The 27,766-nt window shown below is 39.7% G+C and overlaps 1 protein-coding gene across 1 annotated transcript in view; it reads left to right on the top strand.

The window, feature by feature from the left end:
• Positions 1-27,766, top strand: part of LOC124719933 (myoneurin-like) — a 119,564-nt gene that overhangs the window by 4,158 nt on the left and 87,640 nt on the right. Inside the window, exons 2-3 of the mRNA XM_047245128.1 lie at positions 9,646-9,669; positions 19,436-19,486. Coding sequence (XP_047101084.1) covers positions 9,646-9,669; positions 19,436-19,486 — 75 coding nt within the window. The remainder of the gene's footprint in view (positions 1-9,645; positions 9,670-19,435; positions 19,487-27,766) is intronic.

Raw genomic sequence — 27,766 nt, 5'->3', positions numbered from 1 at the left:
TATGCGGCGACGGCTACTTACGGCGCGCCAGGCCTATGAAACTTTGTCCACACCATGCACACCTGCATACCATACCGTTGCTCAGCGTCCTCTGGCACGTCTATTTCATTACCGGCAACGAGCGACGCAGCCCTGTGGGATTCGCGCACGGAATAGCCTCGCTGCGATATCTGTGGCTGGTCTTCGTGTTTTACGTCGCGGTTGGAGCAGATTTCCACCTCGGCTCCTCTGGCGACCCAAACTTATTTTAGATTTGACTACTTTTAAGAAAGATAGCACACCAGATTTTAGATTTGAATCTCTGTTTTTTAACATTTTAGATGTGTATCACAGTTTCACCGTCGTTTACACTGATGGCTCCAAACAGGAGAATTTCCTCGGCTGTTCTGTAGTGTTCCCCAATCACGTTACCCGGCTTCACCTCCCTGACGAATATACCGTTTTCGCAGCGGAGCTCTGCGCGATCCTGAAGGCACCGGAGCAGACGAATCGTGTTCGGGGCGATCGATTTCTTCTCTGCTCCGATTCTCTTAGTGCCTTACAATCACTGCGGAACCTATACCCGACTGAGGAAGTGGTCCAGCTGATACATGACCAACTGTACCTGCTCCAACGGCGGGGTAAGGAGGTGTCCTTCTGCTGGGTGGCTGGCCGTGTAGGAAAATGGGGCAATGAACAGGCCGATCTGGCTGCCGAGGAGGCCCGCAGAGAGCAGGATGTGGCCCGGTGTCCTATTCCCTCGCTGTCTGTCATCTCTGCACTCCACAGGAAGTGCACGGAGTTGTGGGAGGACGAATGGCTGGTGGTGACGGCCAATAAACTGCGGTCAGTGAAGTCAACTACTCGGCCGTGGCGTTCCTCCTGCCGGTTGCTCAGGTGGGAAGAGGTGGCCCTCACACGTCTTCGGATCGGGCACTGTCCTCTCACACGTAGCTTTCTATTACGGCGGGAGGATCCCCCATTCTGTGATGCTTGTGGTGTGCACATCTTTGTCTGCCACATTTTAACACACTGCATTTTTACCGCGATGCAAGGGCGGAAGCACAAGTTGATGGGGATCTGCCCTGTGTTTGAGCTATGATGAGACGTGTGTGTGTGTAGGGTTTTAAAGTTTTGTGATGTGTCTGGAGTCTCACCTAAACTTTTAGGCTGGAGGTTTTAGTGTACTGCAGAATGGCTGGCTCCTCCCCTTTTTCCTTGCAGTCAGCCAGCCACTTCCATCTGCTGCATTGTTTTAGCTCCCTCTACCACTTTCTTCCTGGGTTGTCTGTGTTTTACTGCTGACGCCCTGCTTCATCCGACGCTTCGGTGTGGGTAGGCACATATTTTTCACACCTTGTTACCTGTGTTTTATGTTCTGTTTTATATTGCTGTTCTGAGTTTTTTCTTGTCACCCGTCTCACTATGTTACTGAACAGGCGCTGAAGATCTTGCTGTCGTGCACCCAAAAAACCCTCTACTACTACTAATACTACTCTGAAACACCCAATTCTTGCGTTGTCTCTTTTACAGTCCAGCTTAGTGGTACTAATGTCAGTATTTGCAGTTTCTCAGGCTACCTTGACAATTGCAACTTCTCTTTCAGTTTTTTAATCAGCTGCTTATAATCTTCACAGTCACGACGTGTCTTGCTTGTACTAGGTGTTTGAAGACCTTTTGGGGCGAATCCTCCAGCACCGGCAATGTTATTCGCAATTTGCTCTTGAGCTTCGCGAATTTTTATTTTCCGTAACCTTTCACGTCCCCTTTTGATACACACTAAAATTTTAGAGCGGACACCTCAAAAGCATTTAGTCTTGAATCGATTGATACTTCTGGATATGCTTGATCTTCTGACTGCTTTGAAGTTGACTGATTTTTCTGCTTTCTGTGCTAAAAATTGTTTTCTGCAAGTTGGACAGAGCTTCTGACCAGGTTTCACATTGCTCTTAGTCACGGCTTGTAATGGTTTTGCTGTTTCCGCATTGACAATCTGTAAATCCTTTTTAACAGAATGGTTCTTTGCACCAAAAGGATTAAAAGATCTCTCTAGAAAGTCATATTTGTCCACAAGTATTGCTTTGTGATGAAAGCATATTTGTGCATTTCCGGTAAGATATATGTCGCTTCATTGCTTTATTAATTCCTGTTGCTCTACTGAAAATTCTTTGATTGGAATGAAGCCTTGTAGTTGTGTGTGTGTGTTTTCAGATGACGTGCAGAATTATCTGCAAGGCCAATTACATACGGTACTGAAACCTCGTGGATATCCATTACACTACAATTAAATTTATGCTCCCAATTGTCATTTGTTTCAATATTAGATAAAGTAGAAGTTGTGTATATTTCCAACTGAAAAATATTAAACATAGATAATGGGAACTTCCTTGAGAATACAACAGAAAAAAATTAAATAACCTGATAAACATTTCTAGAGTGTCACCCCGTACCTTAAAATAATGTTTACTTACCGAAAAAAGATGTTTATCCAGTAATGAGAACACACTTTACATCATTTAAAAAGGCAGACACATCATCTGAACACTCTTCGCTGCACAAAAGTGTGCTTCAGACAGATTGTTGAAGCGTGTTACCAAACTCCATTGTTGACACTAAACTGGTCTGTCTGCAAAATAAAAACAACTTTTTATGATCAGACAAGGTGAGCTCAGATAACTCAGTTATTATTTGTGCAATCCGGGTGCCACTTGCAGAGCTTTGACATGCTGACAGGTTGCAGATAACTAAAGTATCAGCTTCAGAAAACTATTCTTCCAGTAGATGCGTGGCAATAAAGTATAGTCAAAATATGGTACTGCAAGATTTATGAGCCACTTTGATAGCACACTATGATGAATTTACCATAGTTTGACCTTTTGTTTTACAGCTAAGATATTATACCCAAATGTTGAACAGGATCACAAAGTTTCAGCATGGCAGGTCTCTTAGATCCCGAGTAATGGTAAATCAAAGTTCATCATTTATTCATTTAAGTCACTACATCGAGAAATGTAATGTAATGAAAATATAAGTTTACTTGTTCTTAAATGCAAAGTCTCCGAAATAAAAACAGCTTTTTCTGATCAAACAAGGTGAGCCCTTTCCAGTGGTGCCTACAAAAATCAAATTTGAGTGACCCCTTTTGAGATATGACCTTTTGAAAGTGAACCAACATTGATTGATTAAATTTTTTTAGCAAACTTTGAACTTCGATAACTCGATTATTATTTGAGCAATCTGGATGCCACTTGCAGAGCTTTATGACATGCAGACAGGCTGCAGATAACCAAAGTATTAGCTTGAGAAAGTTACTCTTTCAGTAGATATAATGCAATAAAATATAGCCAAAATTTGGTACGACAAGATTTATGAGCAACTTCGATAACACACTATGATGAATTTACCATAGTTTGACCTTTTGTACTACAACTAAGCTGTTGTTGTTGTTGTTGTTGTTGTTGTTGTTGTCTTCAGTCCTGAGACTGGTTTGATGCAGCTCTCCATGCTGCTCTATCCTGTGCAAGCTTTTTCATCTCCCAGTACCTACTGCAACCTACATCCTTCTGAATCTGCTTAGTGTATTCATCTCTTGGTCTCCCTCTACGATTTTTACCCTCCACGCTGCCCTCCAATACTAAATTGGTGATTCCTTGATGCCTCAGAACATGTCCTACCAACCGATCCCTTCTTCTGGTCAAGTTGTGCCACAAACTTCTCTTCTCCCCAATCCTATTCAATACTTCCTCATTAGTTACGTGATCTACCCACCTTATCTTCAGCATTCTTCTGTAGCACCACATTTCGAAAGCTTCTATTCTCTTCTTGTCCAAACTAGTTATCGTCCATGTTTCACTTCCATACATGGCTACACTCCATACAAATACTTTCAGAAACGACTTCCCGACAGTTAAATCTATACTCGATGTTAACAAATTTCTCTTCTTCAGAAACGCTTTCCTTGCCATTGCCAGTCTACATTTTATATCCTCTCTACTTCGACCATCATCAGTTATTTTGCTCCCCAAATAGCAAAACTCCTTTACTATTTTAAGTGTCTCATTTCCTAATCTAATTCCCTGAGCATCACCCGACTTAATTAGACTACATTCCATTATCCTTGTTTTGCTTTTGTTGATGTTCATCTTGTATCCTCCTTTCAAGACACTGTCCATTCCAACTAAGCTATCGTACCCAAAAAGTTGAACAGGATCACAAAGTTGATCATTTATTCATTTCAGTCGCAATGTCAAAAAACGAGCCTTTATGAAAAGGTGGCTAGTGGTCCAACCGTACTACTTATGAAGCTGTAAGTACATCCTGTAAACATTTCATCGAAATTGGAGATGGTCGAGTGGGGACCCTTAGGCTACTTGATATGGAATGCCCCCCTAACTTTTTTACTGGTATATGCGTGCATGCTACATTTCTTTGGACTGTAGTGAAATATAAGTGGGATTAGATGTTGTCATAGTATATTAACTGCATGTCTGTCTATACTGTTCTAAATAGCTCTCTCGTGAAGAATGTGTAGTACTTGTTTTGAACATACTTTGCTGGTATGGTCCTACCATGTCAAGGGTTTATCAACAATAACACCCAGGAATTAGTAATTCCCGGTCTGCCTCCGGTAGCTGAGTGGTCAGCGTGACGGACTGTCAATCCCGAGGGCCCGGGTTCGATTTCCGGCTGGGTCGGAGATTTTCTCCGCTCGGGGACGCGCGCGTTGCCGAAGTGGCGTCAAATTGAAAGACTTGCACCCGGTGAGTGGTCTACCCGACGGGAGGCCCTCGTCGCACGCCGTTGTTATAGTAATTCCCTATTTCATTGAGATCTGAGTTACATAATTCTAGACATACATTGTTAGTGTTGTAGTTTTATTTGCTTGTAATTGTATCTAATCTAATATTATTTGCACTTACAAAGAAGTTGTTGTGGGATTACTGGAGACAGGGATACCATCTGTCAGCTCTGACCAATAATGTCATCACAGTGCCGGAAACCACTGTTTCGAGCATATCCGACTTGGCAACCAAAACACAGATCATATTGCATGCAAATACAAATGCTATGTGAACCAGTATGCAGACTAAAGCCAATTAAATTAGTGGGACACCCATGGGAAAAGGTTTTGTTTGGGGACAGACTAAAAATTCAATAATAATAAAACACCATTCGAGGCCCAACACAAGCAAACAACGAAATAATCTAAACGGCCCAAAAAATAAAATCTAACAAAACAATACTAAACACACCATAAGATAATGGTATCCCAATCTCCAGTTCTGCTATATAGCTCAACCCTAGAGTGAAAGTGCAGTTGCAGTGTCGGTGGCTTTTCTGTTGCATACTGCAGTCAGTAACAGTATGCGTGGTGAATGATGGGAAGTGGACGTGATGAGTGATGAGCCGGATAGAACAAAGAAACCCACGAGAAAATAGTTTTGAATAATCTTTGTAATGGGATCAGTGTTTATTAATGATAGTCACATGTTTGATATAGTATTAAGAAACATTGATCCACATACCTTCTCCCATGATTTAAATAAAAAGTGATCCACCCACTCAATGGTGTGCACAATATATCCATCGTGCTACCATGTAATTTCACACACTTTGGCACACCGTGATGACTGTAGCACACCAAATGACACAATAACATTCCTCACAAACACATCGCCACCACATAATTAAACTGCTAGAACACACCAGCTTTTCATACACTGTATCATCTACAACATTATTTCACTTCCAATCCGAAACACACACAACGTGACTTGATAATGTCACACAAAACCTCGAATCACGGCACAAGTACGTCAACGGTCAGAGCAGACGGGTGGTGCCTCACAACCAGTATGCCCGCTGTTTTCACTGAAATATTTATAAACCTGCCTCGGATTCTCAGAGATGCTCGATTCCAGGTCTTCTGCTGGATCACTTTTTCCTGCGACTGAAGTATCGTATGCAAACCCGCTCGAACAGCTGTGCACGTTAAAGTACCATTTCCGTGATGGGGAGGTGTACTGGCCCAGATCGAATCTGCCTGTCGGATTAATGACGAGGAGCGGTGTGTCGGTCAGCCTGGGTCCTGGATACGGTTTTTAGCTGGTTCCCCACATCCCACTAGGCTACAACTGGTGCTTCAGGTATCTGAAACTTTATTGGCTGTAAGTTACAGTGTTTGTTTACGGAGTTACACTTATTTTATGCTTTACTTCTACACACTGCTATCTGTTTTCCACAAATGATGATATGTCAGCTCCTTTTCCCCTGATACTGTAAGTTTAGTTTGTGTATTTGTCTGTAGTGACACGCACAATTGGTGCCTTTGAAAGGTCCAGGAAAACAACACAGGCTCTTCTTCGCTCATCTAATGCCCCAATAACATAAGCTACGCTGTTACCTGTGACTGTATTGGTAGCCTTACAGCTTCTAAAGCCCGTGCTGTGCCTCATTGATCACGTTACTCTTCTCTATAAAAAGCAATATTGTATTTTATTCTGTTCATCTTATATCATACATTTTGCAGATAAGCTGATCATATTGTACACAAAGCGTGTCGGCTGTTCTCTTATGATGTACATAATTACTTACTTCTCTAATGTTATTTTTTGAAGCACAGTTTTCGGTTGAGCACAGTTACATTAAATTGTTTTTCTTATGATGTACTACAACTTAGTGTCTAAATTTCCTGGGAATTAAACATTCACACTGTTCAAATGATCATCCCATTATTCATAAATTTGTCCATTGAATAATAGCATTTTTCCACCAGAAGATTGTGTAGTTTCCTCTTCAGTGAACCTGTCTCCATGTCCATTACATGCCTACCCTCAAGTTTGTTATAGATTTTCGTTCTCATGTACTGGTGTGTGTGTGTGTGTGTGTGTGTGTGTGTGTGTGTGTGTGTGTGTTTTTGGAGTTTCAGATGGTTTTTTTGTGTCCCGTGTTGTACGTATGTTTGAAATGATTTTCTGCAGTTGATCTAACTGATGAATGATGGTGATTTGACAGGTCAAGGCATGGACAGGGATTCCACTGTTGCCACCTCCGAGCAAAAGTTGCAGTATGTGCACACATGCTATGCGCTTGAAGAAAGTGTGCATCCTAAAATTATTTCCTTCGCTCGCGTGTGTAGAGTTTATGACGTAGCACGACAATCGGAGATGACAACTTTCAACAGATGGAATAGAAATTCACCAAGTAATGTGCTATGATCACATTTAATTCTTACATTGGCAGTGACATTCACAGCAGATTGCTTTGAACACTACTGAATGCTCGTCGGCTGTCAAAAAATGCTTGACGTACAAGCAGAGAATGAACCTTAAGGGGACCCCAGCCTGCCTATCTAACCCGTGTTAATTTAGGCAAGTATTTGACCCATTTCCGAAAAAACTGTTTGATGCAGAACCTTAATATTTTTACTGTATGTTACATGATGACAATAAAGTCAACTGTACTATAATCTACTGTATCCTTTTTATAGTTTTTAAGAAATATTTTTTTAAATTTATTAACAAAAAATATTAAGTTTTTTCTGCAGAAAATATTTTTTTGTGAACTTCCAATAGGGTAATATTAATGATTGTAGTACCAGAGATGGCTTTTTATGTTATGCAGAGTCTCTGAAAATTTCATTCATTTATCTATGATACTTTCTGATATAATGGGGCATATGCACTGAAGATTTTAGTTTGCAGGAAATTGACTTGAAAGAAAAAACTTTTGAAATTTGTTACTTACAGTTAAACTGTCCTGCTGCATATGATGGCCCTTCTTTGGCCTCTAGAAGGTCTTCCAGCTTCTTTTTCACCTTCCTGGATGTTTGTCTTGCTTTGTTGGCCGTATTAGGTGCAGACCTGTCTGCATCGGCTATCCTCATTTTATCGCAATGCTACAGCCCAGTCGTCATAATTTCGCCAGGATTAATTCCCAGCTTTTTCAGTACCCAACACTTTCCAATACCACCACAACTGAATGTAACAACAGCATCATGAACTCCTAGTTTCATTGTATGCATGCCTACAAAATACAGTTTTAGGAAGGCAGTTCCAAATTATGCTGTTGAAACTTTCATTTGGGTTCTGTCTCTGCCCATGCAGACATTTCCTTAGATGGTCACGGTGAGCCAAGTCTCTGAAAATAGGTTTAATTGCTGTAATAACAGCAGCAGGAAGAGAATGCTGGTGAGAATAAGATTCTCCAGTTGCTTGAGCCCTATTGTATTTCCACCACGAATTTTCTCCTGACGGACACAATCCATGACATAGCTTATCAGCAGTAGAGGACTTATGGAAGAATATGGCCCAAACACCTCTCTTCATTCCCTCCAGATTTTCTTTATTTCTCCTAATTGCCTGCCCATTGAACAAAAATAACCACGTGTTTGAAAGCATGTTGTTTACAAACAGCAGAAACAAAAGAATACTGACTGTTGCGTTCCAAGGCACATAAACACATGTCGTAGGAAAATGCTCGAAAAAAAATGTTTTTCAGCAAAATCCTTTTCACAGTACTTAAATAAAACCTTAATCTATTGAAATATGATGAAAACCGAAAATCGATTTTTTTCAACCTGAACCACAGTGTGGTCCCCTTAACTTGACCACCATTGTTCGCTGCTCCCTCTACAGCTGGGAATTACTGTGTAAAAACAATGATCTGAAATACAAACAACACAGATGTATGTAACATTTTTATGTTCTTGAAAATTGGTCTACAAGATGTTTTTATAGAGGTATTACAACATATCTCTAATGATTCGTCTTTGAAGTAGCAGGATTCATGATGAGACATGAATCCCCCCCCCCCCCCCCCCCCAAAAAAAAAAAACAACATATCTAACAATGGCTTCAGAAGTTGCTGTTGTACACCATTTCCTTACTGCAGATAGTATGCGCATTGCAAAAACAAGGCTGTCTAATTTAGTGGCTAAATAATTTGTGTGTTTGCCAGCGTACATTTTTGTCAAAGTTTAGTCCCAAGAATTTGATGGACTGAGCTGCTCCCGTAACTTGATTTTTATGTAGGGTACTGATGTTACTGATCTGTGATTGTTTGGTTTTAAATTGTGTAGAGTGTCTTTGAGATGTTAAGTTTAAGATTGTCCCATTGAAGCTGTGCACTTAGATTGTTTAGTGTGTTTCACACTGTTCAGAATTTCTCTCCCATTTCCTTATTCAATAAGTAATGCGGTATTGTTGGCAAATGTGAGTGGTTGGACAAATAACTCATTTCTGTTAGAGGAACAAGATTGACTCTATGATAGAGCCCTGAGGAACTCTTTGAAATCGTATTCCACTGATTTATAATCAAAGACTTGAAATAAAAAAAAAGGCTCTTAGTGCCAAAATCATGAATTTGAGGAAAATGAGTTTTAAGTATGCTAGATAATTATTGGTCATAATTGTACTGCCCTGTTTTAATGTATTTTATTTGACAGTTAAGCATAATATGGATCTAGTTTCCAAAGCAAGTTACAAACATTGTATTGTAAAAGTATGGAAAAACTGAAAGTAGAAATACGATGAAAAGCTCTTAAGTGCCACAGTTCAGTACTCAGCAAAAATATTGTGAAAGTTCATTCTGATTTTATAAAACAGTGTATGGTCATTATTTGTCAGGTGCTGCATCGTTTCAATCAAATATTTCTTTTCTTTGCAGATGTGGCTTGTACATCCAGGGCAGGTAGATCCAGTTTTTCGACGTCTTGCACTAGTTCAACTTTTCTCAAAATGACGATGTCTTCCTAAGCTTCTCCTGGTCTTAACTGCATGTGCCTTATGTTTGTCTAATCACAGCCACTGTACTTTAAATATTTGTAGATTGCTGTGTTTGCATTACAATATGCTGCTTTCTAGGAATATAAGAAATCAGGTTACTTTATTTTACTGACGATAAATGATATTGAGCTCTTTAAGTCTTCTGGAACAATACATTTGTTATCTCAAGAATTAACATTCTGTCCAGTTATTGTAAGTGTAAGTTAGTGTATAAAAATGGGACTTACCCCTGTGCTGTGTGAGCTTTTGCAGGAATACATTTATCACACGGACTTACGAATTCATTCCATCCCTCGATGTTTCAGTTTATTCCTCATTGCTGCGACAGTTCTTTCTCCTTTATACATCTTTCCTGTCCACTCAAACTGTTACGAACAACCACTGCCTCTTTCATTTTATCTAGCGCAGAGGAGTAAACGCATAGAGCATATAGCGTGTTGTATGTTAACAGCAGTGGCTGTTAACCCTATGCCATCTGTTGATTGCATTTCGTACTACTTTTTTAATGTGGCAGCGAGCCTTTTATATGTTATTGGGTTTGAAATGTCCCACTTCACCCTAAACTTCAAAATCCCTTATTACGTCCCTTGGACTTCGTAATGATGTGGAGTGTATCAGGTTAATAAAAGGTGTCTATACAAGACATATTACACAAAATATTACATGACTTTTTTTTGGGAGTTGGGGAAATTACCCACTCCCCCCCCCCCCATCAGTCTACTGACTGGTTTGATGCGGCCCGCCACGAATTCCTTTCCTGTGCTAACCTCTTCATCTCAGAGTAGCACTTGCAACCTACGTCCTCTATTATTTGCTTGATGTATTCCAATCTCTGTCTTCCTCTACAGTTTTTGCCCTCTACAGCTCCCTCTAGTACCATGGGAGTCATTCCCTCATGTCTTAGCAGATGTCCTATCATCCTGTCCCTTCTCCTTATAAGTGTTTTCCACATATTCCTTTCCTCTCCGATTCTGCGTAGAACCTCCTCATTCCTTACCTTATCAGTCCACCTAATTTTCAACATTCGTCTATAGCACCACATCTCAAATGCTTCGATTCTCTCCTGTTCCGGTTTTCCCACAGTCCATGTTTCGCTACCATACAACGCTGTACTCCAGACGTACATCTTCAGAAATTTCTTCCTCAAATTAAGGCCGGTATTTGATATTAGTAGACTTCTCTTGGCCAGAAATGCCTTTTTTGCCATAGCGAGTCTGCTTTTTATGTCCTCCTTGCTCGGTCCATCATTGATTATTTTACTGCCTAGGTAGCAGAATTCCTTAACTTCATTGACTTCGTGACCATCAATCCTGATGTTAAGTTTCTCGCTGTTCTCATTTCTACTACTTCTCATTACCTTTGTCTTTCTCCGATTTACTCTCAAACCATACTGTGTACTCATTAGACTGTTCATTGCGTTCAGCAGATCTTCTTCACTTTCACTCAGGATAGCAATGTCATCAGCGAATCGTATCATTGATATCCTTTCACCTTGTATTTTAATTCCACTCCTGAACCTTTCTTTCACTTCCATCATTGCTTTCTCGATGTACAGATTGAAGAGTAGGGGCGAAAGGCTACAGCCTTGTCTTAGACCCTTCTTAATACGAGCACTTCGTTCTTGATCGTCCACTCTTATTATTCCCTCTTGGTTGTTGTACACATTGTATATGACCTGTCTCTCCCTATAGCTTACCCCTACTTTTTTCAGAATCTCAAACAGCTTGCACCATTTTATATTGTCGAACGCTTTTTCCAGGTCGACAAATCCTATGAAAGTGTCTTGATTTTTCATTAGCCTTGCTTCCATTATTAGCCGTAACGTCAGAATTGCCTCTCTCGTCTCTTTACTTTTCCTAAAGCCAAACTGATCGTCACCTAGCGCATTCTCAATTTTCTTTTCCATTCTTCTATATATTATTCTTGTGAGCAGCTTCGATGCGTGAGCTGTTAAGCTGATTGTGCGATAATTCTCGCACTTGTCAGCTCGTGCCGTCTTCGGAATTGTGTGGATGATGCTTTTCCGAAAGTCAGATGGTATATCGCCAGACTCATATATTCTACACACCAACGTGAATAGTCGTTTTGTTGCCACTTCCCCCAATGATTATGGAAATTCTGATGGAATGTTATCTATCCCTTCTGCCTTATTTGACCGTAAGTCCTCCAAAGCTCTTTTAAATTCCGATTCTAATACTGGATCCCCTATCTCTTCTAAATCGACTCCTGTTTCTTCTTCTATCACATCAGACAAATCTTCACCCTCATAGAGGCTTTCAGTGTATTCTTTCCATCCATCTGCTCTCTCCTCTGCATTTAACAGTGGAATTCCCGTTGCACTCTTAATGTTACCACCGTTGCTTTTAATGTCACCAAAGGTTGTTTTGACTTTCCTGTATGCCGAGTCTGTCCTTCCGACAATCATATCTTTTTCGATGTCTTCACATTTTTTCTGCAGCCATTTCGTCTTAGCTTCCCTGCACTTCCTATTTATTTCATTCCTCAGCGACTTGTATTTCTGTATTCCTGATTTTCCCGGAACATGTTTGTACTTCCTCCTTTCATCAGTCAACTGAAGTATTTCTTCTGTTACCCATGGTTTCTTCACAGCTACCTTCTTTGTACCTATGTTTTCCTTCCCAACTTCTGTGATGGCCCTTTTTAGAGATGTCCATTCCTCTTCAACTGTACTGCCTACTGCGCTATTCCTTATTGCTGTATCTATAGCGTTAGAGAACTTCAAACGTATCTAGTCATTCCTTAGTACTTCCGTATCCCACTTCTTTGCGTATTGATTCTTCCTGACTAATGTCTTGAACTTCAGTCTACTCTTCATCACTACTATATTGTGATCTGAGTCTATATCTGCTCCTGGGTACGCCTTACAATCCAGTATCTGATTTCGGAATCTCTGTCTGACCATGATGTAATCTAATTGAAATCTTCCCGTATCTCCCGGCCTTTTCCAAGTATGCTTCCTCCTCTTATGAGTCTTAAACAGGGTATTCGCTATTACTAGCTGAAACTTGTTACAGAACTCAATTAGCCTTTCTCCTCTTTCATTCCTCGTCCCAAGCCCATATTCTCCTGTAACCTTTTCTTCTACTCCTTCCCCTACAACTGCATTCCAGTCGCCCATGACTATTAGATTTTCGTCCCCCTTTAAATACTGCATTACCCTTTCAATATCCTCATACACTTTCTCTACCTCTTCATCTTCAGCTTGCGACGTCGGCATGTATACCTGAACTATCGTTGTCGGTGTTGGTCTGCTGTCGACTCTGATTAGGACAACCCGGTCACTGAACTGTTCACAGTAACACACCCTCTGCCCTACCTTCCTATTCATAACGAATCCTACACCTGTTCTACCATTTTCTGCTGCTGTTGATATTACCCGATACTCATCTGACCAGAAATACTTTTCTTCACTTCACTTCACTTCACTTCACTTCACTTCACTTCACTTCACTTCACTGACCCCTACTATATCTAGATTGAGCCTTTGCATTTCCCTTTTCAGATTTTCTAGTTTCCCTACCACGTTCAAGCTTCTGACATTCCACGCCCCGACTCGTAGAACGTTATCCTTTGGTTGATTATTCAATCTTTTTCTCATGGTAACCTCCCCCTTGGCAGTCTCCTCCCAGAGATCCGAATGGGGGACTATTCCGGAATCTTTTGCCAATGGAGAGATCATGAAGACACTTCTTCAATTACAGGCCACATGTCCTGTGGATACACGCTATGTGTCTTTAATGCAGTGGTTTCCATTGCCTTCTGCATCCTCATGTCGTTGATCATTGCTGATTCTTCCGCCTTTAGGGGCAATTTCCCACCCCTAGGACAAGAGAGTGCCCTGAACCTCTATCCGCTCCTCCACCCTCTTTGACAAGGCCATTGGGAGAATGAGGCTGACTTCTTATGCCAGAAGTCTTCGGCCGCCAATGCTGATTATTTATCAAAATTTAGGCAGTGGCGGGGATCGAACCCGGGACCGAAGACGTTTTGATTATGAATCGAAGACGCTACCCCTAGACCATCTGTACATCCCACTTACTATATCCAAAAATTCATCTAATGAGTAGAAGGAGTTGCCATTAAGAAATTCTTTTAATTTCCTTTTAAATGCTATATGGCTATTTGTCAGACCTTTGATGCTATTAGGTAAGTGACCAATGACTTTTGTGGCAGCATAATTTACCCCCTTCTGAGCCAAAGTTAGATTTAACCTTGAGTAGTGAAGATCATCCTTTCTGCTAGTGTTTTAGCCATGTACACTGCTATTACTTTTGAATTCGTTCGGATTGTCAATAACAAATTTCATAAGTGAATATGTATATATATACATTCCACGTAGGAAAAATATATCTAAAAACAAAGATGATGTGACTTACCAAATGAAAGTGCTGGCAGGTCGACAGACACACAAACATACACACAAAATTCAAGCTTTCGCAACAAACTGTTGCCTCATCAGGAAAGAGGGAAGGAGAGGGAAAGACGAAAGGATGTGGGTTTTAAGGGAGAGGGTAAGGAGTCATTCCAATCCCGGGAGCGGGAAGACTTACCTTAGGGGGAAAAAAGGACGGGTATACACTCGCGCGCGCACACACACACACACACACACACACACACACACACACACACACACACACACACACACACACACACATATACAGACACGACACAAGCAGACATATATATTTTTCCTACGTGGAATGTTTCCCTCTATTATCCTTCCCTCTTTCCTGATGAGGCAACAGTTTGTTGCGAAAGCTTGAATTTTGTGTGTATGTTTGTGTGTCTGTCGACCTGCCAGCACTTTCATTTGGTAAGTCACATCATCTTTGTTTTATATTGATTACGCGGTTTTGTGCAGTGAAAACTATTTTAGTCAATGATCGGTTACCCCAGAATACGACGCCATACGAAAGCAGAGAATGAAAATAGGTGTGGTAAGCTAATTTACTCAGATGTATATCGCCAAAATTTGCAATGACCCTAATAGCATAAGTAGCTGAACTCAAACGTTTCAGCAGATCCTCAGCGTGTTTTTTCCAGTTTAACCCCCCATCAATTAGATGTTATGATTGCCTTTTGCTTCCTGTTCTTCAAATAAGTCCTGAGCCATTCCTCAGCGCTTTAACTTATGCCGTGCCTGTCTATTTTAAGCAGCATCGTGGAGTAATTCGCTGAATTGAATGTTTTTGTAAGATTGCAAAAGGTACCGGCCAGTCATCTGCTTTTGTCTAGTGATGAGGTGATTTTTTTCCAATGAATCTATTAACTGCCTTCAAGGTACTTTTCTCTTCTTGGAATACAAAATAGCTGTTAAGAATAAGGTCATGTTTTGAGGTACAATGCAATGGATAAGGCTGGGAAGACAAGAGATAAGATGGTAATTTTCCATGTCCTCTTTTAATACTTTTTTGTGTAGTGGTTTTACCTCTGCATATCAGTACTTACGTACATCAAGGAGTTTGGCTTGTTCAGATGACTGATTATTAAATATAGAGGGTGTGCTGTCTTATCATACACAGTTTTAGTTACCTGGGTATTTGGTTCCTTTTTTCAGCGTTTTTGTTTTTTGACAATGTCTTCAGTTGAAACTACTAAATGCCACAAGGGGGCCACTATTCTGGTCTAGGCCAAAGAAATTCTTGCTGTAATCACGTCTATTAGATTTTGCTGGGTTTATAATAAATTTATTGAAGATTGAGATATTGAAACAGGGTTAACAATAGTGTAGTTGTTTCATTTATTTTTTATGCCACAGACTTATTTTTATGCCCTAAAATCAACTTACTTGACATTCTTTTGGCAGCTGGTAGTTTTAACAACACTTTTTAATTTAACTTTGGAATGTTTCATATGGTTAATCGTCATGGCTTTTGTGTTTCAGCTCTTTATGTAGCTCTTGTTTGCATGAACTAGATATTCTTAACCGTGGAGTAATCCTGTTTAGTTTACTTTTCACTTTTCTTTGCCAGGTACTTTGTGGTAGTAATTCATTGAGTAACTCTAAAAAACTTTTTAGAAATTTATCAAAGTTATTGGTGCTTGAAAACACTATTATCTGTGGACCATTTTAGCAGCATCTATTTTATTACTGTACTATTTTGAGAGTAAGTAAACTACTGCAAAAAATTCAAATAGTTCGGAATGAGAAATAGGTGTGCCTTTGAATATGTGTTTGGTCTGTATTACATCATACATGCTGCACATGAAATGCCGCTGACATATTGAATCATTCTTTAAACTTGGGAAGATATCTCTATGTGTGTCCAGTCTCGAAAAATGGATTGTATATAACATACTCTGTTCCAGCTGCACAACAATGAAATATTCATAACATTCCTTGTATCTTGTGAATGGCTTGAGATATTGAAAGGAGATTTTGATAAATTATAGCATGATAAGAGGAGAGTATTTTGTCATATGGTTAATTTGCAAAACTTGTTTAGCTACCACAATTTTAAAGTATTTACAGATTTTTCCTGTAAAACAATGATTTTTAAGGGCCATTGGTAGCAAGCGAAACGACAGTTGTAGTGGGTTCTGCAACAACATGGGTGAAGGAATTATTAGATTAATTTTATAACGAGAATGAGCTTTTCATATATTGATCAGTCTTGTGCCAGCTGCAGATTTATTATTAAATTGTTTCAGGATTCTGTCACAATTACAGCTGCACTGAAATGTTAGTGAGATGAATATTTGTAAACTCTGAAATAAGCAAATTAAACATGACACGAATGGAAGATAGGTATTAATCAAAATAATGTAAGTGACGGGACTAGCGCAGAACTTTTTTTGGTAGGGGGTAGCCAAATTTTTTTTGGTAGGGGGTAGCCAAACGTACAACCATCAGCAAACTAATAAGATATAAGAACTCTAGCTAAGAAAGTTGAAAAAACACCACCGTTATTTATGGTGTAAATGACTTAAAATAACCTTTATGCATCAAAACAACTACCTGATACCGTAACGAGATAAGAGAAATCAAAATAATCAAAAATATGTGTTCGTGATGATGTGTTGAATTGAACTACATAGCCCAATACAACTACTACCTGATGCCAGAACAGATTATATATGTATTCTTGCCAGTATACACCTGTTCATCGCATTTTTATATTACAGTTCAGCGCACTTAAACAACCGTACACATTTGTAAGACTCAAAATGCTGTGTCGGCAACACAACAGCTAACGGTATTGTATAAGTCTGCAGCTGCTGTGAAACATTTTGTCAATTTTTAGAGCATTAAATCTGTTGTTGGAGCATGTACTTACAGCCCACTCATAAACGTAAGTATGCAGTTGATTCAGAAACTGCATTTGTTCTGACAACCTACAGAATTGCACTTTCTCCACATCATTGTAATGTCATTCCCCTTCAGTGGCTAGCAAGTAGGAGACTCAAAGTTTCCCCTTCACAGTAGTGCAATCCGCAAGATGCATTACAGATGTCTCAGAAGTCCCGTCACTGAACATCGAGCCCCGTCTCGTGCGTCACGTCAAAATATTACACAGTGGGTCGTGTGAATAAACGTGAGAGTATTATCCAGAAGAGATTCTCGGGGCAAAAGAACATTCTCAGAGTAAGTTTTTAATTTCGTACGAGTAAAAAGTTCGAAGCATATTTTCTGACTAGGGAGTGCTTCCTTGTTATCATCCCTCCTTTTGAGTCAGTTCTCAGCAAGATGATTAAAATCTGACCTCTTTGGTTCTCATGTTGTTTGCATTTGTATGCCTTAAGTTCGATCTGATTATGTTTGTGAAGTGAAAGTGTGTGTTGTGTTCACAAGTTGGAGGACTCGGAATTGCACTGGTTAGTATAATAAAAGATTATCCAGTTATTGTTCCCAAATCTCAAATGCTTATTGCTAGGAAAAAGGAAAATCTGATAGCTTTACATAAATTCAATGACTACACGTGTCAAGTTTTGGAAAAGACATTACAGATAGTCGCATATTTTTTAAAAAAAGTGCGCAGCACGAAGCATGATTTAAGTATAAATGGATTTAAAGAAGACAGGGAATGTGAAATAATATTAAAAAAGTGGGAGGACTTTTTTGATGGGGTCGACTGCAACCCTACGATATAGCGTTAGCATTCCTGATAAGTTTTTCCCCCCTCACCCCTCATTTATTATTATGTGCTTAACACAGTTTTATTGTAAATTAGCAAACTGTTTTTATTCTGCATAAATGAAATGACATTTGGTAAAAGTTGACGATCTGTGATGAGGGTGAAGAATCTGCATCACACCTAATCTTTGGTACAACTAGACCTGAAGAAATTGTATCTTCTACCATATCTTCCTTCGGCGTTGTCGTTGTTACCGTGAGACAGCGTTATACCAAGAGGAAAGGCGCGTCGATCTTAGAGCATGAGATATGATGACCTTAAGCCATGGACAACACACAACGGTCACGGTAGCACCTGATTCCAGAATAGCTGCAGTAGTTAAGATCTACGAACTATCCCCTGTTGACCAGGTCCCCAAAACTTAACTCGTAACGAGATCCCTTCAAAGCAAATTGTCATAACGATCATCTATAAAGGCTTCGTACAACGAGAATAAATGTTACGGTTTATGGAATAATAACAGATACGACCAAACTGTCTTGTCTCTTCTGCTTTATTTAACATAACTTCGTTCACAGTTTCATTTCGCATTCACCACTCATTCACCGAAACCCTTTGATGAACAGTTTTGGTTGCTTAACACCAACAGTCAATGATAATGATACAGCTTTTCTCCTTTTTATAAATTGAAGCCCGCTCTCCGTGATATAATTTAAAAAAAAAAAAAAAAAAAAAAAAAACGGTCTCAATACCGCGTCCCTCATGAGATGCGAATAGACTTATCCCGGAATTGACCGCCCTGTAGGTGTACTCAATTTAATGACCACACTTCGCTGTCCGCTATTTCGCATAACTGAATGTCCATTTGTTAGTCTGATTATACACTGTAGCTATTTAAAATTCGCCCCTATATTTTTCACAACGCACAGTTAGCACTTCGTTACTTGTTTGTTTTTTTCTAAGAGTAAACGGATAAAAAGATGCCGTATCATCGGCTTAGTCGACATAAAGTAAAACACCTTAATATGCCCAATTTTACCTTCTCTTATAGGATCGGCTACCTTACTCATTGATTTACTACATATTATTTCCAATAACACTAAACAGGTATCGCCGTCATATTTTAATTGTATTCAAAAGCATGTTACTACTATTATGACCAACCAAATCGTCACAAATCACGCGGCGTGAGTTTTTAATGATAACTTTACGCTATTCAATTTTCGTTACAGCTATCTTGACTCGTAATGTTACAATCTGACAAAAAACTGGTAAACGGGCTCCTTGCACTATTTGAGGGCATTGGTTGGCTTTGATGGATATACTGGGAGCGATACCACACAATAAACTCAGTTTCGGTGCGGGCAGTGGCAGGTTATACCGAAGCTGTTTTAGCTTCCCTGTCAAAATCAAATCAAAAGTTGACTATATTTTCAGTAAACCTAGTGCATTGGAGCATGCATGAAATTGGACAGACCCCTCCCATGTTCTGCATAATCCTGCTTGCTACATGTACTCATTTCAAATAAAGTTGTGACACACACTACTACTGTTTTCCTTTTTTGTTTGTTTCAGGGGCTTTTGCAGTATGGGCGTCGTCATCGAAAAGTGTGCCGTACCCTGATGGTAATTTCAAAGTTGTGGTATCCCACAATTCTGATGCTATTTTCTTTGATCCGCACTCATTTTTACAAGTGTCACCAATTGTAGTTGAAGATCTGTCAGATGTAGTGGGCTCTGAGGTGACAGCCATTGCTTTTTCTCCTCTTTTGGCTACAAAATGATGGTTATTAACTACAGAGACTGAGAAACCCAAAAATTTGTCAGATGTAGAACTACAGAGACTGGTTTTCTCTACCTGCTCGATGTTTTAAATCGAAAACAATGAAAATTCATGTGAGAGGAAGGAAAAGAGAAATAGTGGTTTTCATTTCCCTATGTAACTAAGAACAATTTTATTTTCTTCACATCTGATATTTTGTTATGTAGTATTTGTAAAATTAAAAATTAATTTTTAAGTTAAATGTTTGTTGTACATCGTCATAAATCCGTATCCTCGTACAGAAATGATTTGAGTTCAAATTTCTTTTCACTGACGCCATAAGAATAACATGTTCCATATTGAAATGTTAAAAGTTAAATGATTTGTGCTTTTATTTACTGTGATTTCTAACAATTACATTCACCACACCTTTGAAACAAATTGCGGTAAAGTAGAACAAAAAGAGTAATATGTTCCTGTCTGAAATATTAAAGGTTAAACAGTTTGTACAATTATTTACTGTAGTATTTGGTAAATACCTTCACCATACCCTTGACACAATTTTTGGTAAAGTAGAACTGTAAGAATAACATGTACCTGTTGGAGATGTTACAGCTTAAACAATTTTTGATGAAAGTAAAATCAGTGAGAGAGGAGGAAGAAAACAGTAAATTGCATATTCTTATGTGAGAGCAGAACACTATTTTTTATTTCCATGAAAATGGTATTTTGTTGTATTTGAAGAAGTAAAAATTATTTTATTTACAAAAAACACATGGATTATTTTTATTTGTACAATGTTTGGAACAAACTCCCGCACGCTACAGTTGACATATTACACTAACAATTTCCAGTTTTCTCTTTGTATTGTGTACATATATGATTGCTGTTTTCTCTTCTCCCTGTAATGGATGATTGTTATCTTCACTAAGTGCCTCAGAGTTATCATCCCCAGTTTGTTTTGCTACAGTGTGCAAAACAAAACAGGCTGTGATCGGTTTGGATTTTTGTTTGGGCAGCACTTATTTTGTTTTGCAGACCTGGGAACGCCTTTTCAGCTGTCCAAAGCACCATTCGATTATCACCCTTCCCGTAGAGTGTAGTCTGTTGTACGCCCTCTCATCAGATGTTTCAGGATTCTGGAATGGTGTCATAAACCGCAGTGCTGCACCATATCCTTCAGCTCCTAAAAGTAAACCATTGCACATTTTCTCATGAGGAATACATCTGAGTTTCTCATTGCCCTAGCATCATGTACTGTGTCAGGCCATGAAGCAGCAACACAAGTGAACATTTCACTATAACCACGTGTCACCTGCACATTTATGGAAGGAAAACCTTTTCAATTAAGGTGACATTGTATGTCCTATGCCACCAATGTTAAATTATCAAATTTTGTGACCCATTATCTTGGAAACTTTTTAAGACACCAACTTACAATTTTCCATAACTATTGAATGCACCTTTCTAGATACACTGAACTAGAATTATTACTAAAATTGTCTCACCATCTGTGACATGGTTGCGTATAAAAACAGTGATCCAATAATGTCAAATGTTTTTTATTCCAGTCTTTGATCACAATATGAATTCTTTAGACGATGACTGGTTTCAGTCCTTAATGACAATCCTCAGATATTTTTTACGCCATGTCGTAAAGTGATAAGGCCATAAAGGCATCGTCAAAACGTGTAAATATAATCGGCATAGTATAGTCTCGTAGATCTAAAATAAGGTGTAGAATAGGCCGCATCGTCCACACAGTCATTATTGCAACTGCAATAATGACTTGCAATAATGACTGTGTGGACGATGCGGCCTATTCTACACCTTATTTTAGATCTGTATGACGGTGCCATTATGACCTTACCACTTTAGGACATGGCGTGAAAAAGATCTGAGGATGGTCATTACGGACTGAAACCGGTCATCGTCTAAAGAATTCGTATTGTGATCAAAGACTGGAATAAAAAACATTTTACTGAAATTGTATTTTTTTCAAACACTCAATTTTTGACAGAATTTTGTAAATAAATGAACATGAAAACAAAACAACTCGGGATATTTCAATTATTGTAGTTCCATATGTGTTGAATCTCGCACTTGGCGTGCTGTGAAAATTTCACGTCTCTACTATCAATACCTTTTTACAAAATAGGTCATTGCAAAAAATGTATTTCAGAGATATTGAGGTTTAAAACTCTTTTATTACAAGTTCTTACACAGACGTACATTTCTGCATCTTTTATGCACTATAATTGCCCTGGTCCATGGTCTGTACCTCCTTCTTCAGTGTCACAACAGCCCAGTGCTTGCCTCCTCCTCCTCTTCTTCCTTGCTTCTTTTGTCATTTGCTGAGCAGCTAACTCTGTATCACGTACACGAAGCTCATCCAGTTCCCGCAGTCCTTTAGCTGTGTTTTGTCCAAATCTTACCCCTAACTTCTCCACAACCTTAAGTCTTTCATAGTTCCCACCATTAAAATTTATTACAGCATCAGACACTGCTAACTTTGAGTCACAAGGCCAACAAGTATATTTTTAGGCACATGCCACCACACATTATTGAAGGTCTCATTCACATTCTGTGTCTTCCCATGAAAACACTTGTTTTGTAGCTCAGGATTTGCCAGATCTCTGTAAATAGATTTTATTGCCTCCATTACTGCCAAAGGAAGAGAATGTTTGTGTGTAAATTCATGCAGAGTGCCAGAAAATCCAGCTTGCCTGTATTTACATCAAGTGTTTGGTGGAGGTGGACACAAAGCACAACATGGCTTTTCATCGGTTATATTCGATGAAGGAAAGTGCTCCACACAGTTCTTTTCATCTTCTCCGAACTGTCACAGTTATCTCTAATGGCCTTCCCATCATATTCCTGTAATTCATCAATTACTTTGTCCGTTAGTCTTCCAGCACATTTCATTGTCTTGCCATCAGACAATTTTGGTTTTTAGGTTACGCAGACGTGTTCCCATCCTTTCCTTGACTTGTTCTACACACTCAAGTTTTTGTACGAGGTGCATTCAAGTTCTAAGGCCTCCGATTTTTTTTCTAATTAACTACTCACCCGAAATCGATGAAACAGGCGTTACTTCTCGACGTAATCGCCCTGCAGACGTACACATTTTTCACAACGCTGACGCCACGATTCCGTGGCAGCGGCGAAGGCTTCTTTAGGAGTCTGTTTTGACCACTGGAAAATCGCTGAGGCAACAGCAGCACGGCTGGTGAATGTGCAGCCACGGAGAGTGTCTTTCATTGTTGTAAAAAGCCAAAAGTCACTAGGAGCCAGGCCAGGTGAGTAGGGAGCACGAGGAATCACTTCAAAGTTGTTATCACGAAGAAATTGTTGCGTAACGTTAGCTCGATGTGCGGGTGCGTTGTCTCGGTGAAACAGCACACGCGCAGCCCTGCCCGGACGTTTTTGTTGCAGTGCAGGAAGGAATTTGTTCTTCAAAACATTTTCGTAGGATGCACCTGTTACCGTAGTGCCCTTTGGAATGCAATGGGTAAGGATTACGCCCTCGCTGTCCCAGAACATGGACACCATCATTTTTTCAGCACTGGCGGTTACCCGAAATTTTTTTGGTGGCGGTGAATCTGTGTGCTTCCATTGAGCTGACTGGTGCTTTGTTTCTGGATTGAAAAATGGCATCCACATCTCATCCATTGTCACAACCAACAAAAAGTCCCATTCGTGCTGTCGTTGCGCGTCAACATTGCTCGGCAACGTGCCACACGGGCAGCCGTGTGGTCGTCCGTCAGCATTCGTGGCACCCACCTGGATGACACTTTTCGCATTTTCAGGTCATTGTGCAGGATTGTGTGCACAGAACCCACATAAATGCCAACTCTGGAGGCAATCTGTTCAACAGCCATCCGGCGATCCCCCAAAACAATTCTCTCCACTTTCTCGATCGTGTCGTCAGACCGGCTTGTGCGAGCCCGAGGTTGTTTCGGTTTGTCGTCACACGATGTTGTGCCTTCATTAAACTGTCACACCCACGAATGCACTTTCGACACATCCATAACTCCTTCATCACATCTCTCCTTCAACTGTCGATGAATTTCAATTGGTTTCACACCACGCAAATTCAGAAAACGAATGATTGCACGCTGTTCAAGTAAGGAAAACGTCGCCATTTTAAGTATTTAAAACAGTTCTGATTCTCGCCGCTGGTGGTAAAATTCCATCTGCCGTACGGTGCTGCCATCTCTGGGACGTATTGACAATGAATGCAGCCTCATTTTAAAACAATGCGCATGTTTCTATCTCCTTCCAGTCCGGAGAAAAAAAATCAGAGGCCTTAGAACTTGAATGCTCCTCATATAGGAACATCATATGGCTTAGTGTTTTGTACTGCAATGAAAGCCTTGCTGTCTCCATCATCTAAGTAATTCACATATCTGACACCTCTCTCCTGCAAATGCTGGAAAATTTTCACTGCTCCTTGTACCTCCATTCCTCCACTTGTGCCATCGTAATTTATTATACACTGCTGCTTATGAAGTAATCTGTTCTGCTTCACTGTACAACCTTGGCAGTACTTGCTGAGAACTTCAAAATCCAAAACTTTTACAGTGTCGATACTTACTGCAGATGATTTTTAGAACTAAACCCATGCTTTTTCCAGGATCCGTCCGCAGCATTGCTGATGTCTGTGTCACCTTCATTTTGTTCAACAGCTTCTGATGTAGCAGCAACCTTCTAGAATCTGTAGTTCCCAAGATATGACTGCCCAACTGTGGCAGTCTACGCGTAGCTGCAAAATTTGACAGTCACACGTCAACATTCAAAATATTATTTGGAGGTCTCACAATTGTCGGACTTTAATGTATTATATACCAAAATGTTCAGGAAAGTCCAAAGTACATTATGGAGTAGAAAACAGAAAATATCAAATTTCTACGAATTTCACGTTCACTGTCCCCTTAATTTATTAACTTCCAAGTGCAGAAGGTTTTATTATTGGTACGTTTGTGCAATCGAGTGCCCCCACCACCCGTGGAAACTGGTATCTTGACTGCCGCTTAACTTTTGCTGTTTTTAATTCGTTTACGTTTCTCTGAAATTGGATTTGCAACAGGGTTTTTTCTGTTAATTTTGCTGAAGAACATACGAAAATGTTAGCCACACAATTGTCTAGTGTGTTCCTAAGTCTTCTACACAAGTCTGAAAGCTCGGGTCTGCTAAATAGCACAAAAATGTTTTCATTTTACATTCATTGGAAAGGCACACCTTTTTTCGTGATTTTCATGTAGAAAGTGATTTGTGAATGGAATTAAGTTTTCACTGTCAAATCTGTATAAACTACAGTTTTTTCTTCTGTGTTCCTTTGTGCTGCATATATCTTTTTTTTTTTTGCCTTTTGAGCACCATAAAGTTTGCTGTTTTCACTAAAAACACTTGGTAACACATAAACAAAACATAACTTACTCAGCTCAAAGTATGCTATGCAACTCACATTAGGAAAATGGAGAATGTTCTCCACTTGTGAGAAACTTTTCTAGTTTTATTCGTACGAAATCGAAGAATGATCTCAATGTTGAGCAACTTCCCCCCACCCTTTTACTCGAGCTGAGAACATTCTCGGGTGGAGTATATTTGCAGACTCACTTTATTTGTGCAAACCTAAGAATATTCTCTGAAATTCAGAGTATAAAGTATATTCTCTGTTTTATTCGTGTGACCTGCTGTATTTCAAGTAGCACTTTCATAGAAGATTTGACCGAAAGGAATATAAATCCTTTTCGTCAGAAGGGGTTGTGCAGATCCAGTGATACCAGTACAGATTACTGAAGACTTTTTGTATCATTTCAACTGTTGGCATTGCATGTTTTGGTCCAGATATTCAAGCACAGAACAGTTGAATGCATTGGAACTTTATTGTGAATTATCGAGTCAGATGACCTTTTTTTTTTTTCTTTCTTTTGTGACTGAGCTGGCTGTGGATTTAAATATGGTCACCTGTTGTTGTTGTTGTGGTCTTCAGTCCTGAGACTGGTTTGATGCAGCTCTCCATGCTACTCTATCCTGTGCAAGCTTTTTCATCTCCCAGTACCTACTGCAACCTACATCCTTCTGAATCTGCTTGGTGTATTCATCTCTTGGTCTCCCTCTACGATTTTTACCCTCCACGCTGCCCTCCAATACTAAATTGGTGATCCCTTGATGCCTTAGAACATGTCCTACCAGCCGATCCCTTCTTCTGGTCAAGTTGTGCCATAAACTTCTCTTCTCCCCAATCCTATTCAATACTTCCTCATTAGTTATGTGATCTACCCATCTAATCTTCAGCATTCTTCTGTAGCACCACATTTCGAAAGCTTCTATTCTCTTCTTGTCCAAACTAGTTATCGTCCATGTTTCACTTCCATACATGGCTACACTCCATACGAATACTTTCAGAAATGACTTCCTGACACTTAAATCAATACTGGATGTTAACAAATTTCTCTTCTTCAGAAACGCTTTCCTTGCCATTGCCAGCCTACATTTTATATCCTCTCTACTTCGACCATCATCAGTTATTTTGCTCCCCAAATAGCAAAACTCCTTTACTACTTTAAGTGCTTCATTTCCTAATCTAATTCCCTCAGCATCACCCGACTTAATTAGACTACATTCCATTATCCTTGTTTTGCTTTTGTCGATGTTCATCTTATATCCTCCTTTCAAGACACTGTCCATTCCATTCAACTGCTCTTCCAAGTCCTTTGCTGTCTCTGACAGAATTACAATGTCATCGGCGAACCTCAAAGTTTTTATTTCTTCTCCATGAATTTTAATACCTACTCCGAATTTTTCTTTTGTTTCCTTTACTGCTTGCTCAATATACAGATTGAACAACATCGGGGAGAGGCTACAACCCTGTCTTACTCCCTTCCCAACCACTGCTTCCCTTTCATGTCCCTCGACTCTTATAACTGCCATCTGGTTTCTGTACAAATTGTAAATAGCTTTTCGCTCCCTGTATTTTACCCCTGCCACCTTTAGAATTTGAAAGAGAGTATTCCAGTCAACATTGTCAAAAGCTTTCTCTAAGTCTACAAATGCTAGAAACGTAGGTTTGCCTTTCCTTAATCTTTCTTCTAAGATAAGTCGTAAGGTCAGTATTGCCTCACGTGTTCCAGTGTTTCTACGGAATCCAAACTGATCTTCCCCGAGGTTGGCTTCTACTAGTTTTTCCATTCGTCTGTAAAGAATTCGTGTTAGTATTTTGCAGCTGTGACTTATTAAGCTGATAGTTCGGTAATTTTCACATCTGTCAACACCTGCTTTCTTTGGGATTGGAATTATTATATTCTTCTTGAAGTCTGAGGGTATTTCGCCTGTTTCATACATCTTGCTCACCAGATGGTAGAGTTTTGTCAAGACTGGCTCTCCCACGGCCGTCAGTAGTTCCAATGGAATATTGTCTACTCCGGGGGCCTTGTTTCGACTCAGGTCTTTCAGTGCTCTGTCAAACTCTTCACGCAGTATCATATCTCCCATTTCATCTTCATCTACATCCTCTTCCATTTCCATAATATTGTCCTGAAGTACATCGCCCTTGTATAGACCCTCTATATACTCCTTCCACCTTTCTGCTTTCCCTTCTTTGCTTAGAACTGGGTTTCCATCTGAGCTCTTGATATTCATACAAGTCGTTCTCTTTTCTCCAAAGGTCTCTTTAATTTTCCTGTAGGCGGTATCTATCTTACCCCTAGTGAGATAGGCCTCTACATCCTTACATTTGTCCTCTAGCCATCCCTGCTTAGCCATTTTGCACTTCCTGACGATCTCATTTTTGAGACGTTTGTATTCCTTTTTGCCTGTTTCACTTACTGCATTTTTATATTTTCTCCTTTCATCAATTAAATTCAATATTTCTTCTGTTACCCAAGGATTTCTACTAGCCCTCGTGTTTTTACCTACTTGATCCTCTGCTGCCTTCACTACTTCATCCCTCAAAGCTACCCATTCTTCTTCTACTGTATTTATTTCCCCCATTCCTGTCAATTGCTCCCTTATGCTCTCCCTGAATCTCTGTACGACCTCTGGTTCTTTTAGTTTATCCAGGTCCCATCTCCTTAAATTCCCACCTTTTTGCAGTTTCTTCAGTTTTAATCTACAGGTCATAACCAATAGATTGTGGTCAG

The sequence above is a fragment of the Schistocerca piceifrons genome, chromosome 11 (genome assembly GCF_021461385.2).
Source record: "Schistocerca piceifrons isolate TAMUIC-IGC-003096 chromosome 11, iqSchPice1.1, whole genome shotgun sequence".
Classification (NCBI taxonomy): domain Eukaryota; kingdom Metazoa; phylum Arthropoda; class Insecta; order Orthoptera; family Acrididae; genus Schistocerca; species Schistocerca piceifrons.
The sequence above is the reverse complement of the archived record's forward strand: the minus strand, read 5'-3'. Positions and strand labels throughout refer to the sequence as shown.